The sequence below is a fragment of the Astyanax mexicanus genome, chromosome 12 (genome assembly GCF_023375975.1).
Source record: "Astyanax mexicanus isolate ESR-SI-001 chromosome 12, AstMex3_surface, whole genome shotgun sequence".
Lineage (NCBI taxonomy): Eukaryota > Metazoa > Chordata > Actinopteri > Characiformes > Acestrorhamphidae > Astyanax > Astyanax mexicanus.
Window position 1 is genome coordinate 22,324,497 of NC_064419.1, and position 18,208 is coordinate 22,342,704.

The 18,208-nt window shown below is 36.8% G+C and overlaps 1 protein-coding gene across 1 annotated transcript in view; it reads left to right on the plus strand.

The window, feature by feature from the left end:
* The window catches only part of rab11fip1a (RAB11 family interacting protein 1 (class I) a), a 40,121-nt gene that overhangs the window by 11,066 nt on the left and 10,847 nt on the right, over positions 1–18,208 (plus strand). Inside the window, exons 2-3 of the mRNA XM_049485743.1 lie at positions 9,120–9,553; positions 11,371–12,226. Of these exons, the coding sequence (XP_049341700.1) occupies positions 9,120–9,553; positions 11,371–12,226 (1,290 nt within the window). The remainder of the gene's footprint in view (positions 1–9,119; positions 9,554–11,370; positions 12,227–18,208) is intronic.

Below are 18,208 nucleotides of genomic sequence, written 5' to 3' on the forward strand. Positions count from 1 at the left end.
AAAAAGAATGGAACTCCCATCACGTTCAGTCCATGTTAAGAGAAACTGTCCCTGCCCATTTGTTTGTTGTGCGGAGAATCAAGGGCGTCTCTCTTCCATAAATGAGCTCATCCATTGTGTTTACAGCACATTAGTAATCTGTGGTGTTATCTGCTATGGAGGCTCTCTTGCTGAACGTGATGTATTATCATTTGGCAGACTATTGTGAGGTTCAGTGTGCGGTTTCTTCTCTCTCTCTCTCTGGTCGTTCACATGTGGGTATACAGGGTATTAAATTCTGCCTTGCCTTTTTTAATGCTCCTTGGTGTTGGGTTACTGGCCTACTTCAGTATAATGTTGAGAGGGCAGTGTGTGACATTGATCAGTCCTGTTGTCAAGGGTGTCCTTATCCCCTGTGAATGGGGTTTACACAAAAAGTGTGTGGCAAACATTCATTTCTCCTTGATGATGAGGTATTTTGACATAAAAAATGTTATTTTGTTGTATGTGTGACATGATTCATGTGACAATATGACTAAATAAATTTGTTCATGGAATAAACTGATTTAAAATCAGAATGTGGTTTGTTAGTGACAAAATTTAAACAAATAATTACCATTTGCTCAAATAAACAGTTATTATACCTTATTATACCTATTATACCATTTAGTATACCTATAATATCTATTACCATGTTTATGCTTTTCTTTTTAATTTCTTTTTAATAAGAGATCAAAGTTACTGAACTATTTTTGAAATACTTACACCATGATACTACTATAGCTCTGGAAAAAATAAGGAGACCATTCCGTTTCTGAATCAGTTTTTCTGATTTTGAGTAAAATGAACATTGTTGGTTTATTCCATAAACTACGGACAACATTTCTCCCAAATCCCAAATAAAAATGTGATAATTTAGAGCATTTATTTGCAGAAAATGAGAAATGGCTGAAATAACAAAAAAGATGCAGAGCTTTCAGACCTTGAAAAAAGCAAAGAAAACAAGTTCATAAAGTTTTAAGAGTTCAGAAATCAATATTTGGTGGAATAACCCTGGTCTTTAATCACAGTTTTCATGCATCTTGGCATGTTCTCCACCAGTCTAACACACTACTGATAACTGTATGCCACTCCTGGTGCAAAAATTCAAGCAGTTCAGCTTAGTTTGATGGCTGTGATCATCCATTTTCCTTGATTATATTTTAGAGCTTTTCAATTTGGTAAAATCAAGGAAACTCATCATTTTTAAGTGGTCACTTATTTTTTTCCAGAGCTTTATATGATGGTTCTGAGAGTTTGGTAATAACATGCTGATATAAAACAGAGGCGTTTGACCAATTATAGCATTTGACCTTTAAACTCATTATATACATTTTTGTCTTTTGTGATGGTGAAAATGTCATGTCATGTTAGTGACCCATTTATGTGCCTTAATATAGGACATTACAGTCTTAATTAGCTACTTTAAAATGGTGCTCCCATAGAAGACACACAAAATAATAATTTTGGATGAGAGCTGTGAGCAGTTTGGTGAAGAACAATTTATAATTGACTTCTTCAACCTTTTTAAAATGTTCTTCACACATATTTCATACTCAAAAATTGCTCTCTTTGAAGTATCATCAATGGTTCTTCTGTGACGTCACTCAAACAATCCTCTGTGGCACCTTTATTTATAACAGTATTATGTCAGCACTTTCTTTGTTCAATTATTCCTGATTGTAATCCGTGTTAAAGCTGAACACACACCTCTGTAATGGTTTTACGTCAGCAGTGTCACCACTAACTGTATCTCAGGCCCACTGAGAATTCACTAACTAGACTTCTTTAAATATATTAGCTGAGCGGACTGGATGGACCGGTCCAGTGTGTAATGACCCATATGTGCTTCCGGACATTTGTTTTGCGTTTACTTTGTCAACATGGATACATGTTTTGTTTTCAGAGAACACTGAGATCCATATTCATATGAAGTCATAGTTCCCATGAACCCTTTAGACTGTGGAGTCAGTACCAATATAACTTTTGTGTCCTCAGCATAGTCATTTAAATTTCATAAAAAACAGATTATAAGGCACACTATCAATGAACGTCTATTTTTTTAGGCTATTTTCATACAAAAGGCGCATTAAGCAACACTAGTAAGCATGCTTACATTAAAGTGAGGAAGGGTGTCACCATGTTTCCCTTCTTCATGTTTCTCTGAAGTCTTATAAATGTGGTTTAGAAATATTTAAGATCTTTCAAATTATGAGGGCCAAAAGACTTAACTCTCTTAGATTAGAGTTAAGACAACTTTTTTAAAAATCACTTGAAAATAGTGTTTAGATATGTAAAACCCAGTCTTCTGAACTATGGAATCTAATGGACTGTAACTATCTCAGCGATATCAAATTGAGTTCCTGCATTAGAACAGAGTTTCATTTCCGTAGATGGTGTTTGGTTGTTTGTCTTGGCTAAGTTCTTCTGAGCCGGCTGATAAGGAGCTGGCAGAAACTGCAGAGCACAGTGTGTTTTTCTAACCTCCTCTGATGGATCCATTCCCCACCCCCACAGAGACCTGGGACCACTAGGCTGGAATGCAGGCTTTGGGTTCTCATTTCCTGGTGGCATTTGCGAAACCACTTTTATTCTTCCATCTAGAATACAAAGGCAAAAGGGCAAAAATGTATTTACAACAGATACGTACTTTTCTTAGTTCGAGAAGTCTGAAATGATATTGGCACATTACGCACATTTAGCACTCTATAACACCCTAAATGCATGTATATTGACCCATATCCCAGTTCCTCACCATCAAAAATGGATTATTGATTGGTTGATTAATTTGATTGATTGATTAATTTATTAATTTGCATATTGTGAGTGTACATGGACACATCATTCCCACCTATATCGCAGTCAAACCTGTGAGGGCAATGCAGTGGCGGAAATTACTACAAAAAAGCGTTTTTAGGTTAGAAAAGGTGTATACAAATTTTTAAGCAGGACTGATATGTTTCACAACTTCAAAAGAACACATTTCAGCTACTAATAAAAAATACATTTTTTTAAATATTTCATTTAATGATTTAAAATGATTAAAACTTAATCATAACATTATTTTGCTATTATATTATCATTACTATTTCATCAGTGGAATAAAATGGTCTAAAAATTAAAGTAACCTTTTACCACAAGTATTTCTAGTATAATATATCGAGTGATTCAAATAATTTTTTATTATTTCGGAAATTAAATATGACTGCTCTAGGGTTGCAGCGGTAACCGGTTTCACGGTATACCATGGTATTAAAATGCACGGTTATCATACCGTGTGTGTTTGCTTATTACCGGTAAAACGCAAGCCAGCGGACAAAATTAACCCGTGCATGCGCAACTCTGCTCCGCTTCAGCTACTCACAGCACACAGCGGCGAGAACAGCAGAAAGTGCATCAGACTAAACAAATCTCCGTCCGCCTAAAAAAAGGCTAAACTAAAATCAGCAGTGTGGGACTATTTCGGATACCTGCCGAACGCACCCGAGGATGGTTATCCGATTTGTAATCAATGTGGCCGTAAAGTCACAGCTAAAGGTGGACATACCTCAAACCTGTTCTCCCGTCTCCGAGAACACCACCCCGCCGTGCAGCGCAAAGTATGTGTTTAGTTAATAATTTTAATCTGAACCTAAATAAAACCTCTTTGTAGTCGTGCACAACCCATGCGGTAAGCAAAAGCGTCGAGTTATCCGAAATTTGGGCACGCAGGTACAGTGCGTGCTACGATGGATTCACGTGTCCGTGTAAAGGTCCTGGCCGGACTGGATGTGAAAGACGCCATTCATTTACATGCCTTCATTTTCAAATTCTGACGTGCCTGTTTTTCATATGTTAAAACCAGACTCGGTGTGAAAGCCTTAAAATAGAAGTCTCTGTTGTGAGGATCATGTCAGAAATAAATCCCCTCTTTCTGCAGTATCTGGTTATATACCAACTTGGCAGTAAAAAGGACGTTTAAGGACGTCTGATCAACAGTTGTTGATCAGACACTGACCCAGGCTCAGTTTATCAGATATTAAATAATTTAAACTTAAATAATTGTACTGAATATTTTAAATACAGGATATATATATATATATATATATATATTCATATATATATATTTTTATATACAATCTTATTGCCCTTAAGAGTAGTGGAAAAACCTGGTTTCCTTCACCTGATGGTGTACAGCTTATTTTTTTTTAAGGAGACATTATCTATATAATTGTTCCAGGTTTCTACAATAAATAGTTAACTGAACAAAAAACCTTTGTTGTAATTTCTTTAAGGGTCAGTTTAATAATATATGTAACAAACTGTGATACCGTGATAACCGTGATACCGTGGTATTTTCTGAGACGGTTATCATACCGTGAAAATCTCATACCGTTGCAACCCTAGACTGCTCTTAAGATCGCAGCCATGTATCAGACATAGTCTAAAAGATATACCCCCTTGCTCATTACTTGCTGAGGTATTCAAAAATGTAATAAACCCTTTAGTTTCATTTTCCTTTTGTTTTTGAAATAAATGTGTGTCCTGCAACAATTGACCTTGTATTTACTGTGTCAGGCTGACTCACCACAATAGCTGCCTTATGTGTTAAAAGCAGAATAGTCAGTACTTTATTACTCACTTCCCAGAATCCAAAAAGATTATTCAGATACTGTTGGAATGAGAATAATGTCCTATACAAGGTCATATGCTAACAGCTGCTGGTAAACTATGTTTGTTCTTTCAGCTGTCAAAGAGATAAGCAACTCCACAAGTTTATCTCTACCTCAGATAGTGTAGGCCTTTTGATAAACGATTTCAGTGCAGTCATCATGTGCACAATTACATAACTGTTTGAGCATGTCTATGACCACCCTGAACAGTTTTACTGTACTAAAATATATAGCTTTGTGTGGAGAAGTGCATGGGATGAAGTGCATGATTTAAAAAAAAAAAAAACTTCCTGTTTGTAATGTATTGTAGCTTTCTGAGGGGTTCCCTGACTGTTCTTCATTAACAGTGTGGTTTAGGCTGGAGCATTTATGCCCTTCACCTTCAGGGTAGGATTATGTCCCTCAGGAAGCGTTTGTGGCTTGTTTCCACTGGCTACAATGAGTTTCTGCTGTCATGCACTGATGCTTTTTTGAGTATGCAACATAACATTTGGTTGACTTTTCCTGCTTATGCCAATCCCCACTTTTTTTTTTATTTGTCCTGTATGGGTTTATATCTTGGATGTGCTGAATTTTTTATTTTATTATAATTTTTTTTTACGGAATGCTTTTCTGGAGAATTTCATTTAACTTTTTTTTTTTACCACTGAATAAATTACATGGTTTAAGGCTATAACAAAACTACAATTTAAAGATATTTATTGAACAGACATCAAAAAGTACAATACATTATACCTCAGCAGCGCAATTTTAGTTAAAACCCCACCAGTGCAATTCTAATCATCAATTTACCTCATCAGTGCAATTTAGTCATACATTTACCTCAGTGGAGATATTCTGGTCATAAATTTACCTCAGTAGTGCTATTTACTTTTTTGGAATTTTTGGCAGATACTTTTCTGTTTGGCATTTTTTTTTTTTAAATATTCAGTTTGTTCCCAATTTATGTTTTTCTTCTGAACTGCCATGGATCATGGTTTGGAGACTGAGCTAAGCTATGTTTCGTTTTGTCTCTTTCGTCTGATTCTCAGTTGAAATTTTTCACCAAGTTCACCCAGACAAACTGTAGCAGAGCAAATTGGCTCGTTCCTTGAGCTTATCTTAAAGAGAAATGTCTTATCAAAAACCAAAAGCTGGCATCACCAGTACATTCCATGAGCTTTGGGTTTCTTTCTCTGTTGTTGGACTCCTTTTCCTGCAACTTCTCCATCGCATAGATGGACCTACATCTGCATTTCCTGCTGTTCAGGGTACAAGTCCACCAACCTCCAGTGTTAGTTGTCTCCTTATTACATGTGTGTTTATGGAAGTTATTTTTTGGCATAATGTGGCTTAGAGAAATTATTAATAAGCCAGTTTTTGAGGAAGTGAATGTTGGAGAGAAGAAATGGTAAATGGAAGAAATGGAAGCTAGCACTGGTTAATTTGAGCTTTTATGCTAGTGTGTATACTTGTTGTTTTTTTCCTCCTAGGAAATATATGAAAATGTGTTAATATAGGAAAAGCGAGGGTTGTAGTAGCAACATTTATTACCATAACTAGGAGAGTTTGAATTTGGAAAAATATGGTGTTGCTAATCACTTCCAAAGTTGCTGTTTTTGCATTTTACCATTTCACCAGTTTTGACTGGGTTGTTGTATTGTAAGTGTATATGCATTTTTTTGGTTTAAAAAAAAGTAGGCTTTTGAAATTTATGTAGTGATGCACCAATTTTTTTTTTTTTCAAATTAACGGACACATTTTTGGCAGGTTTTCATTAATGTTGCCACTGTTTTTAACAGGCAAAATGTCTTGTTTTTCATAGAACTACCATTTAAAATTTATTGAACATGTAACATTTTTGTTATCCCAGCAAACATAGATAGACTAACAATGTGCAACACATTTACCTCAGCACTGCTATTCTAATAATAGCAGTGCAGTTTTAGTTATAAATTAACATTAGCAGTGCCCGTCTAAGCATGGGTTTACCTCAGGCAGTGCTAATTTAGTCACAAGAGAACAAAATGTACGCAGAGAAAGGTGGACACTCTTTCTTTAAAGGAACAGTGTTGTAGCTAATTTAGCTAGCTAGCTACCTCTGCTAATTACCTGTACAGCTTTTTTCTGTTTCTTTTTTTTCTTGTACTGTAGCCTGACTGTTCAGACAAGGGTCTCTCTCTATGTATCATAACTACTGTATATAGATGATGGTCTTTGCCTCAGTATCTCAGTAACAGTAGTCTTCAGATTAGTGGAGCTTTTCTTGCAGTTCATATGCAGGCAAATGTTTTGATGTTTTCATTGTTCTAAATTGAATTTCCTTACTGTTAAAAATTATGCTTAATTTTGGGCCACATAATTTTAGGAACTACAATATTTATTTATTTATTTAAATAATGAAGCATTGTGTGAACACAATGTACTCTTACTTCTTAAGTTTTTTTTTTTTGGTGCTTTTGCTGCCTGGTCAAGGCCATTCCTTGGAATGTTTCATCAGTCCCCCCTCCGGTTCCACACCACACTTAATTTTTCCTGCATGTGGGAGCTGCTGTGTGGCGTCCCAGCTCTGTTGACACTTCTCTATTATCTCTGTGTTGAAGAAAGTGTGTTATGTCAACAGTGTGGGTGGATGATGGCATGTTATTCTACTTATCAGGAGGACTCTCCAGAACACTCCTATCTGTCCGTTGTGCAGAATGCAGGCTGATCCCCATACAGAGGAGTGAAGCACAGAGGCAGCACAAAGACATAATTGTCTGTTTTTATTGTTGGCCAGCTGTCTCTTATGACCTGTGATTAGCTAGAACGAGCAGATGTTTCCAGGAGAATCACAAAAGCCTTCTTCTTCTTCTTCGCTTCTTCTTGAATGTTTATATTTAATTTACCCATTGGGGGCATCGAGCAAGAGTTATTTTTACATAAACTAATGTTTTTGACCCAAATGCCGGTGTATATATGTATGTTTTAATGAAGGCCACAGTGAAGATTTGATCTTAAATCGACAGTCCTTGGGATTGAGGGAATTACAAGATTAAAGTAAATTACTATGTAAAAAAAAATGTTTTTGAGTATATTGTTTTGCTTGTTTAGTTCATTTTTGAAATACTGTAATACAAAACCTAAAATACAAACCATCCAGACCTAATATTCCTTGTTTTGAGAACAAGTATATTAGACATTGCAGGGATGCTTGTGCCAGGACCAGGGTTTCAGTGTTGATGTGTCCTTAATGTGTGATGGAGTAAGAGACACAGAGAGCATGCAGGAGAAAAAAAAAAAGGGTGCGAGAAATCCTGAGCATCCTGATTGGCCTCTTCTCATGCTGAGTTGGTCAATGAGGATTCAGTGTGAGTGGGACTTGCAGTGCATGAGAGAGCGGGAGAAAAAGCAGCGCATACAGTGTAATAATAGCGCTGTGTCTACTAAGCAAAAACACATTTTACTCCACAATACTCTACAGTCTGTCTTCACTAGTTCTGTACAGTTCAAACACTGATTTCTATATTACCCTTAGAGAGTTAAATTACTGCAGAGAGCTGCTGAGGTGAGTTTAAATAGGCTTCACTACTTCATTAACATCACTAACATTAGCTGGCTAAGTGTAGGGAGATACTGTACTCTGTCCACTCCATTAAAATTATGTTATAGTGACTACAGACTTCAATAATAAAAAAAAAAAAGTTATTTTTGTAGACCAACGATAATTTCAGGGACATATCTCCTTGGAAATAAGTAAGAAAAAAAATAAACCCTAACCTAACCCTAGTGCTCCAGAATGGTCAGCATAACGTTTAATTTTCTAACTGTATCAAGCTAAATTCGAAAATAGAAAGTGTTCTATTTAGTAGAGTTTAGAAGAAATGGGTTTTCATCCAATTTTTAAATTATATATATTTTTTTGTATCCTGTAATACAAATCTGATGCTATATCCTTGCAAAATGCAAAAATAGAAAAATCAGAAAATAAAAGAAAAGAATAATAGTTTCACTTTTCCTGAAAAACAAATTGTGAGGTGCAGAGATGAGAGAACTAAAATTTGGAAAAATGGGTGAAAACGTATTTCTTGTACACTGCACTACAAATTTAGCCTCAAACAGTCAGAAAAAAATATATATTTTTAAAAACATTACACTGACCCAGAATCTCCTGAAAATAACATCCAGCCTGTGAAAATGTTTCCTATAATAAACTTTGTAATTTTTAGTTTAATATAGGTACATCAAAAGAACTGCAAAATTGGTCTTTGGGCCTCAATGTTTAGCCGTCCTCACCAGTAGGAGGTACAAATGGAGGGCATGACGAAAAATAATTACAACTAATCGACTAACCTAACCTAAGCAGATTAGTTGAATAGTAAAATAGTAATTATTTGCAACCCCTAGCCATGACATTAATACCATTATAAAGAATATTTGCTACTGGAGGAATTTCTGCTTTAACACAAAACATGTTCTGTCTGTTTTCAGTTGGTACAAGCTGGTGGATAAGAATGGAAAAGCTGATAAAGAGAGAGGCGAGGTTCTCTTGGATATCCAGTTCATGAGGAACAACATGACGGCCAGCATGTTCGACCTCTCCATGCAAGACAAGCCTCGGTCTCGCATCTCCAAGCTCAAAGACAAGGTTCGCGGCAAGAAGAAGGAAGGACTGTCCGACTCGGCCTCTGCCATCGTGCCTTCTACAGTTAGCCAAGTGCTAACGGACAGCGAAGGGGAGGGTGAAGCTAATGTTGACTCTCCAAAGAGCAAGAAGTCGTCAAAGTTGAAGTCTCTGTTTGCACCAAAGTCTAATCTTCACAGGGGTGTGTCCCAGTCCATGTCTACACTTGGCACACTGCCTGAGAAGAATAGCCCACTTAGCAGCAGCCGGTCCTCAGGCCTCAATGTAGAGTCCCCTGAAGGTAAGTACAAACACAGTGTAGACATTTGATTAGGACTGGACAATAAAATGATTTTATTATTTAGCATGATGGAACGTTTCAATAACAGTGAAATGGTTTTGAAGCACATTTTCCGATTTACGTTTCCCATTCACTTAAGAACCCATACAAGGAATGTATTGAACTGGCAGCAACATGCTTGAGTTCTCAGCTTCATTACTGAGGATCAGAATAACACACAGAAATGTTGCACATCATATCAAACAATCCAAAAATTACATTACATTATATTACTTCATATTATTTTATGCTTAATAATAAGGGTCAGGAAACCTCAGGGCAGATAGCATAAATTAAATTATAAATACTAACAAATAATTTTTTTTTTTTTTTAAATATCAAAATATGATCTAAATTCTAATAATATTTGCATTACAAATAAGACATTTGAGTAGCCTAGAATCTCCTAAAAAATATGTCTGTCTCCTATAAATTCTTATCATTTTCAGGTGAATAAATGTACATTAAATAATTAAAATCGTTACTGACTAATGCTCATTACAGGGTGCTGCCTTCAGTTGGCTCAATTCAAGTGAGCAGAAAGGCCAGAACACAGAGCAATATATTGATATAAAAAAATATATTGTGATATGAATTTTGGCCATATCATCTACCCTTACGCCAGATACTAGGATATAGAAGAGTTTAGTTGTCGTTAACATAGCAAAATAAATTTCGACCCACTGTGTGTGACCTGGGTGCAAATTACGGGGGATTGGCGCCCCCCCAAAACACCCTTCTTACTCATAATATTAAATATTACAATAAGTGGACAGTACTCATGCCTGGAAAAATTCACAAACACACCATAACAATCAGTGTTACTTCTTGTCTTCCTGCCTCACTTATTTGTCACTTTACCATTTACCATCACTTTACCATTCCACCTTTTATCTTAAATGCGGCTAATTTACCATTCCACCTTAAATGCTGCTAATTTACCATTTCATTTTAAATGCTTCTACTTTTACCATTCCACCTTAAATGCTGCTAATTTACCATTTTATTTTAAATGCTTCTACTTTAACATTCCACCTTAAATGCTGCTACTTTGCCATTACATCTTATATGCGGCTAATTTACCATTCCATCTTAAATGCTGCTAATTTGCCATTCCACCTAAAATGCCACTAAATTACCATTCCACCTTAAATGCTGCTACTTTACCATTTCATTTTAAATGCTTCTACTTTATCGTTTCATTTTAAATGCTTCTACTTTTACCATTCCGCCTTAAATGCTGCTACTTTACCATTTCATTTTAAATGCTTCTGCGTTAACGTTCCACCTTAAATGCGGCTAATTTATCATTACACCTTAAATGCTTCTACTTTTACCATTCCATCTTAAATGCTGCTACTTTACCATTTCATTTTAAATGCTTCTACGTTAACGTTCCACCTTAAATGCGGCTAATTTATCATTCCACCTTAACTGCTGCTACTTTACCATTCCACCTTAAATGCTGCTACTTTACCATTACAACCTATATGAGGGTAATTTACCATGTAACTGTGGCTTTTAGGCACTTTGTCCCCCGAAAAAAATATTCAAATAAGAATCCAGATTTAGTTTTACATTGATTGTAATATCTGCACATCAGAAATGTATAAAACTCATTAAGCACTTAATATATACTTCATGCTCAATGTAATATTTTAAGGTAAACCCCCCCCCCCCCCAAAACAAAATTATTCTTGTATTATTTGCATTATTTGTATGACCCCTATAAAATTATTAAATGTTCTAAAAACTCTCTCTCTCTTTTTTGCTCACAGTAAAGAACAAATTCAAATTTCTGGGCCACAAGCGAACCGGCAGCAACGACAGCAAAGTATCCCTGGGTCCTTTCTCGCTACTGAACCGCTCCAAACAGAACATCCCAGAGCAGAGCCTGTGTATCAACGGCAGCCACGTGTACGCCGAGGATCAAGAGCCCAAGCCGACTTCTGGGTCTTCCCTCAGTCTGAGCAGCTCTGCAAAGGGCTCTGTAGAAGATTTACGTAAATACCACGAGCGAAACGCATCTGATGTCTCAGCTGACTCATTCAAAGGCCTCAGTATCCCTACCTACAAGCCTGAACCAGTAGAGAAACCCTTACCCATTCAACAGCACCCTCAAGAGGATGAAGAGAAGAAGCACAAGAAAGAAGGACGCCTGCAGGAGGTTCTGGAGAGGCAGGAGGAGCAGGAGAGAAAGAGGCAACAGGAGCGAGAGGAAAAATTGAGAAAACAAGAGGAAGAAGAACAAAAGAGAAGATTGAAGCAAGAAGAGAGGGAGCGACAGGAGGCAGAAGAGCGTCAGAGAAAGAAGCGTGAAGAAGAGGCAAAGAAAGCAGAGGAGCAGAAGCGTCAGGAGGAGTCCAGAGTAGCTGAAAGGCTGACTACTCTTTTCGGCCTGGGGAAGAAAAAAGAGGAACCCAGCCCTCCAGCTGTGGAGAATCCCAAACATTTGGAAGAACCTGCCTCTCTAAACCCCTTTGAGGAAATTCCACTCAGCCCAGACACCACAAATCCTTTCTTAGAGCAGAGCCCAGCAGCCTCCCAAAAGGAAGTGAGAAGCACCTTCACCCCAACGCCACCTGCAAACGTCTTTCCTGGTCGCACAGCCAAGGTTTCTGCAGTCAAGCCAAGGTATGTTCTCTATGTTCTTGAATGTTTTATTACAGCGTTTGAATGGCCATCAGCATCAGCTGAATCAGTTGAAGGCCGTGTTGCTTCTGACAGCACGTGACGCACTTTTGCTTTAGGTCGAAAGTAATAGGTAACACTTTTTTTTTTTTAATTATTATTTCAACTGATAATTGCATATCAGCACATCTAATCATCCTCATAAAAAGAATATGGGAACAAATGTGATGTTTGATTCAGTTAATCCATGATCAGTTATCTTTTTTGGCCTAATGTACAGTACCAGTCAAAGGTTTAGACAGACCTCATCTCATTCAATGTGTTTTCTTTCTTTCTATGATTTTTTACATTTGTATTTTAATATTGAAACCATTAAAGTTATACAGGAACACATGAACAATTTTGTAAACAAAACAACGTGTTAAATAATCCAGAATATGTTTTATACTTTAGATTCTTCTATGTAGGCACATGACAGATTTGCTTTGATGCCAGATTTGCACAGTATTTGGTCTTTTCTGAGTGGCTTCATGAGGTAAAGTCATTTGGAATAGTTTCTCAGCGTCTTAAAGGAGTTCCTGAAGGTGCTGAACAATAGTTTCTGCTTGTCCTTCACACTGTAAAGCTCCAGCTCATCCCAAATTACCATCTCAATTATGTTTAGGGCAGGAATTGTGAAGGACAAACACTTTTTTTTTTGTTGAATGAACTACTGAGGTCTGAGTTTCCCCTTCTGAAGTCTCGATTGCTCCACCAGCCACTCGCATTCAGTAAAACTGAGCGGATCCTCTTTTAAAGGCTGTACATGTGACGTAAGTACATAAAGACGCGTGGCGTGGCCAGAAGAACTCCCTTGAAAAGTTTGGCACCCCAGTTTTTAGAATGAATATATTAGACTTAGCAGGGATGGTCGTTCCAGCACACTGGTACCATTAAACACAATATGTTGTCCTTTTTCCACTCAGAAATGCTTCTGCTTTCAGTTTAGAAACAAAATAATACAGACTGCCACTTTATTACATTTATTCCCTACACTGTAGAGTGATATTTAAGAAATAAAGAAAAACATTGAATAAGAAGGTGTGACCAAACATTTGACTGATGCTGTAACTTGAATTTGCATTATGCAGAGATGTAACATTTATTTGTATAGGGTAAAATCATGATTAAAAGAGTAGAGCAAAAGTAGAGCTATTCCAAAAAAAGCAGGATAAACTAGGTTTTGTACACTTGAGTTCTGAAGAAACAAAGAATGAGCAGACATTATCATGCATCCCCTAATACAACCCCTGGCAAAAAGTATGGAATCACCAGTCTTGGATGAGCACTCCTTCAGACATTTCATTCTGTAAAACAAACTCTGATCAAAAACATGATACAATAATAAGGTCATTCCAAAGTGCAACTTGTTGGCTTTCAGGAACACTCAAAGAAATGAAGAAAAAACATTGTGGAAGTCAGTGAATGTTACTTTTATTGACCAACCACAGGGAAAAAAATATGGAATCACTCAATTCTGAGGAAAAAAGTATGGAATCATGAAAAACAGATAAACAAAAGATGATTCAAAATACATCACTAGTATTTAGTTGCACCACCTTTGGCTTTTATAACGGCTTTCAGTCTCTGAGGCATGGACTTGATGAGTGACAAACAGTATTCTGCATCAATTTGGTGCCAACTCTCTTTGATAGCAGTTGCCAGATCAGCTTTGCAGGTCGGAGCCTTCTTGTGGACCATTTTTTTCCATTTCCACCACAGGTTTTCAATTGGGTTGAGATCTGGACTATTTGCAGGCCATGACATCGACTGAATGTGTCTTTCTCCAAGGAATGCCTTCACTGTTTTTGCCCTATGGCATGATGCATTGTCATCTTGGAAAATTATTTCATTATCTCCAAACATCTGTTCAATTGAAGGGATGAGAAAACTGTCCAAAATGTCAATGTAAACATGTGCATTGATAGAAGAATTAACCACAGTCATCTCCCCAATGCCTTTGCCTGACATGCAGCCCCATATCATCAAGGACTGTGGAAATTTGGTTGTTTTCTTCAGGCAGGCCTCTTCATAAATCTCACTGGAACGGCACCAAACAAAAGTTCCAGCATCATCACCTTGTCCAATGCAGATTCTTGACTCATCACTGAAGATAACTTTCATCCAGTCATCCACAGTCCATGATTGCCTCTCCTTAGCCCACTGCAGTCTTGTTCTTTTATGTTTAGGTGTCAATGATGGTTTTCTTTTAGCTTTCCTGTATTGAAATCCCATTTCCTTTAGGCGATTTCTTACGGTTCGGTCACATACATTGGCTCCAGCTTCTTCCCATTTATGCTTCATCTGTTTAGTTGTACTTTTTCGGTTTTCAAGACAAATGGCCTTAAGTTGCTTGTCTTGACGCTTTGATGTCTTTCTCGGTCTACCAGTACGCTTGGCTTTAACAACCATTCCATGCTGTTTGTATTTGGTCCATATCTTGGATACAGCTGACTGTGAACAGCCCACATCTTTAGCAACCATGCGTGAAGAGTTACCTTCTTCAAGAAGTTTCACAATCCTCTCTTTTGTTTCAAGAGACATTTCTCTTGTTGGAGCCATGGTTCTTGCCACTCTAATTCGTCCAGCAGCCCTCCAAGGTGTCATGACTGCAGGTGTTTTTAACTGCAGACTAACGAGCAGATCTAATCTGAGGCAGGTGTCCATTTAGGGAAAGGAAATTGACTGGGTGTGTCCTTATTTTCTACCTTCAATTTGAGTGATTCCATACTTTTTTCCTCAGAATTGAGTGATTCCATATTTTTTTCCCTGTGGTTGGTCAATAAAAGTAACATTCACTGACTTCCACAATGTTTTTTCTTCATTTCTTTGAGTGTTCCTGAAAGCCAACAAGTTGCACTTTGGAATGACCTTATTATTGTATCATGTTTTTGATCAGAGTTTGTTTTACAGAATGAAATGTCTGAAGGAGTGCTCATCCAAGACTGGTGATTCCATACTTTTTGCCAGGGGTTGTAACAGCACACAAGTCATGGCCAGTTTTGTGATTCTCGAAGACGAAGAGTCTCAGTTTCAGGTCTCAGTTTCTTATATTGTGTAACTGTTGGCTCTACCTGGAGCCAAGGCTACGTAGTGAAGTGGTAAGTTGAGCCATCAGCTAATGCAATTAGTAGCTAGATAAGAGAGCTTGTGTGAAAAGTCAGCTGTAATTTCATTCCTCTAACCTCTGTCTGCCTGGCTTTGAATTAACCCAGTCTTTGAGTGAAGCTCCTTTTTTTATTTTTTTGTTTACCGGTATTTTATTTTTTTATTATTATTATTTTTTTTTTTTTTAGATTTTGATAGAAAAGATGTAATAATGCTTATTTTGTTCATCCTGTCTTTACCTGGTGATCTCTCTGTTATTCAGGGGCTGTTGCTTGGTGGTTAGAGCTCTGAATTATTGATCACATGGTTGTGGGTTCGCTAGCCGGGTTTGCTCAGCTGCCACAGTCTTATCTGTCTTAATCCTCCATGCTTCAGGGGCATCGCAGCATGGCTGTTCTGACCCTGGCTTTCTAATATGTGAATAGAATATGTGAATAGAAAAACTGTGGTACTGTACAAGTGTAGAAGTATGATAACAATAAAGACACTTATATTAAACCATAATTATTCTGAATGGTTCAAAGATGTCAATGGGTCTTTGTGGTCAGTAATAAGGCAGTAATCATCTCAGTGGGTTTCTGCAAAAATAGGTTGAGGCAGTAATACTAGTTTGCACTGATCTAAGTTATGTAAGCTATAACATAATGATGAATATTGTTTCCTTTTCCTGCTGTGACGTTCTTCTAGTTTTCACTTGATCTGCCTAATTTGTACCAGTAGATTAGTGCTGGGTGGTATAAAGATTCATACGGTATACCGGACAATAGTACATATCTGCAGAACCGGAGACTGCAGTTTTAGGACCGCAGTTCTAGGACCCGATGTTTTCGCGACACTGCCACCTAGCGAAATGAATAACTTACTACTCCTTAATATATCATATCGCCACTTTAGCTAACTACTTACATATTTAAAGGCTTATTTCACCCAAATATTACCAATTCAGCTAACTACTTACACTTTTTAAAGAGCTGGGTGATATTGTAAAAAAAAAATCTCAATATTCGTCAAATATATGAGCAATTGTCAATTATGATTACGATTTACGAAGTTCTTATATTTTTTTTAAATTTGTAAACCGACAGCACCATTTAAAATGAGGCATAACTATTGTTCCCTTTAAATTTAATCTGAAACATTAATTTTTTTTTAAGGAATAGTAAGCAGCCCCCTTTTAAATTACATGCAGCTTTTATATTAAAGAGGGTAGAAACAAATTACCTACTTGTATTTCAGTATTATAGTTACACATTATAGTTTCACATACCGCCATACCACTAGAGGTGCTGAGTGTCTTGTAGAACAGCACCACCAAAGAAGAAGCGGATACCTGTTAGCATAACAAGCTAACGCAGTTTAAGCTCAGCCCTGTCCAGTCAAATGCTCGTCTAGGGCCGCCCAGCCTGGAGAGAAATCAGAACAGCACTGCAACAGAGTTCCTGCTGCTGTTCCTCATTGTATAAGTGTTTATCCGACTAAAATAAAAAGTAACTATAGCCCTTTTAAATATATTAATACTGTAGCTTGAAGGATAATTTTAATGCACACTGAACTGAATGTATTTGTTAACTGGAGAAAGGAAAGAACTGTGGCTGGTTTTAATAATGTAATGCCTCTAATAGCTTCAATAATAACATATTGTAAAAGGATATTAAATTTGTCTTGCTTGTGCAATAGAGCTTTAAAAAATATGTCTTTTGAATACTTACATTTGAAGTATTTTAAGTCCATTTATAGTGTTTATGGAACTATTTAAAAAGGAAGCTGTGTTAAAGTTGTTGGTGTATCTCTTTTTATGGTCTATTGTTTACATTCCTTAGTTGCTTTTCTTTTTCTTTATTTATTGTGTAATTTTGTGAGACAAAATAAACCCAATACTAGTCAAAGCCTTAATTTAATACCTTAGTGTTTTATATTATATGTACTCCTAACAATACAGTAAGTCACAAACCTATATAAAAGCCCATTTTTACTTTTTAATAATATTAATAACAATACCATGATGTACTGCGAAATACCGACAGAATCTTGAAAAATATTGTGATATGCATTTTTGTCCATACCACCCAGCACTACACAGTAGATGGTGTCAGATGTTCTTTTCTTATATTTTTTTCCTGCTTTGATTTGGTTCTTGCCTCGTGAACACTCAAAAATAGGGATGTACTGACTATTTGGCAACCAAAATAATTAAAAAAAAAAATGAACTCAAGCATTGACTAAAGCATTAACTCTAACTCTTTATTTATTTATTATTTTAATCATTAAATTATTGTGGCACAGTATATTTGTGTATGACACAGGAGGGCACAACCCTAAGCAGAAAAAAGGTTTTTAAATTTGATTTTATTAATTGTTAATGAACCCTGTTAGACACTGCAGAAAAATTTAAACCTATAGTAATTGGTGGAACTACACGTCATACTGAAACCAGCCAGCAGAGGTGGTAGACTTGTGGTGGTTTTAGTTCTGAGAGGCATTGCATCCGCCTTTTTTTATTATTACATTCATTGGTTTAAACCTTGGAGCAGGTAAATCTTGCTAGCTAATTCCTCTCAAACCTAGCCATACAACATACAGGAATGGCATTTTTTTCTCCTTTTCCTTCTGACTTTTAAGAATAGCCTACAGGACCAGTTATGCAGAGGTTCTCTGATTGGTCAGCAGTACAGGAATGTGGTCTGGTGTGTCAGCTGAGGTGCATAGGTATGGAGATAAACAGGTTGTAGATGGGTGATATGGACTTGTGTGCTCAGAGACTGTGACTCACTCGCGTTGTGTGTATGAGTGTGTCTGAAGTTGTACTTTTTGTTGCCTATTTTTGAGACATTTACCTCT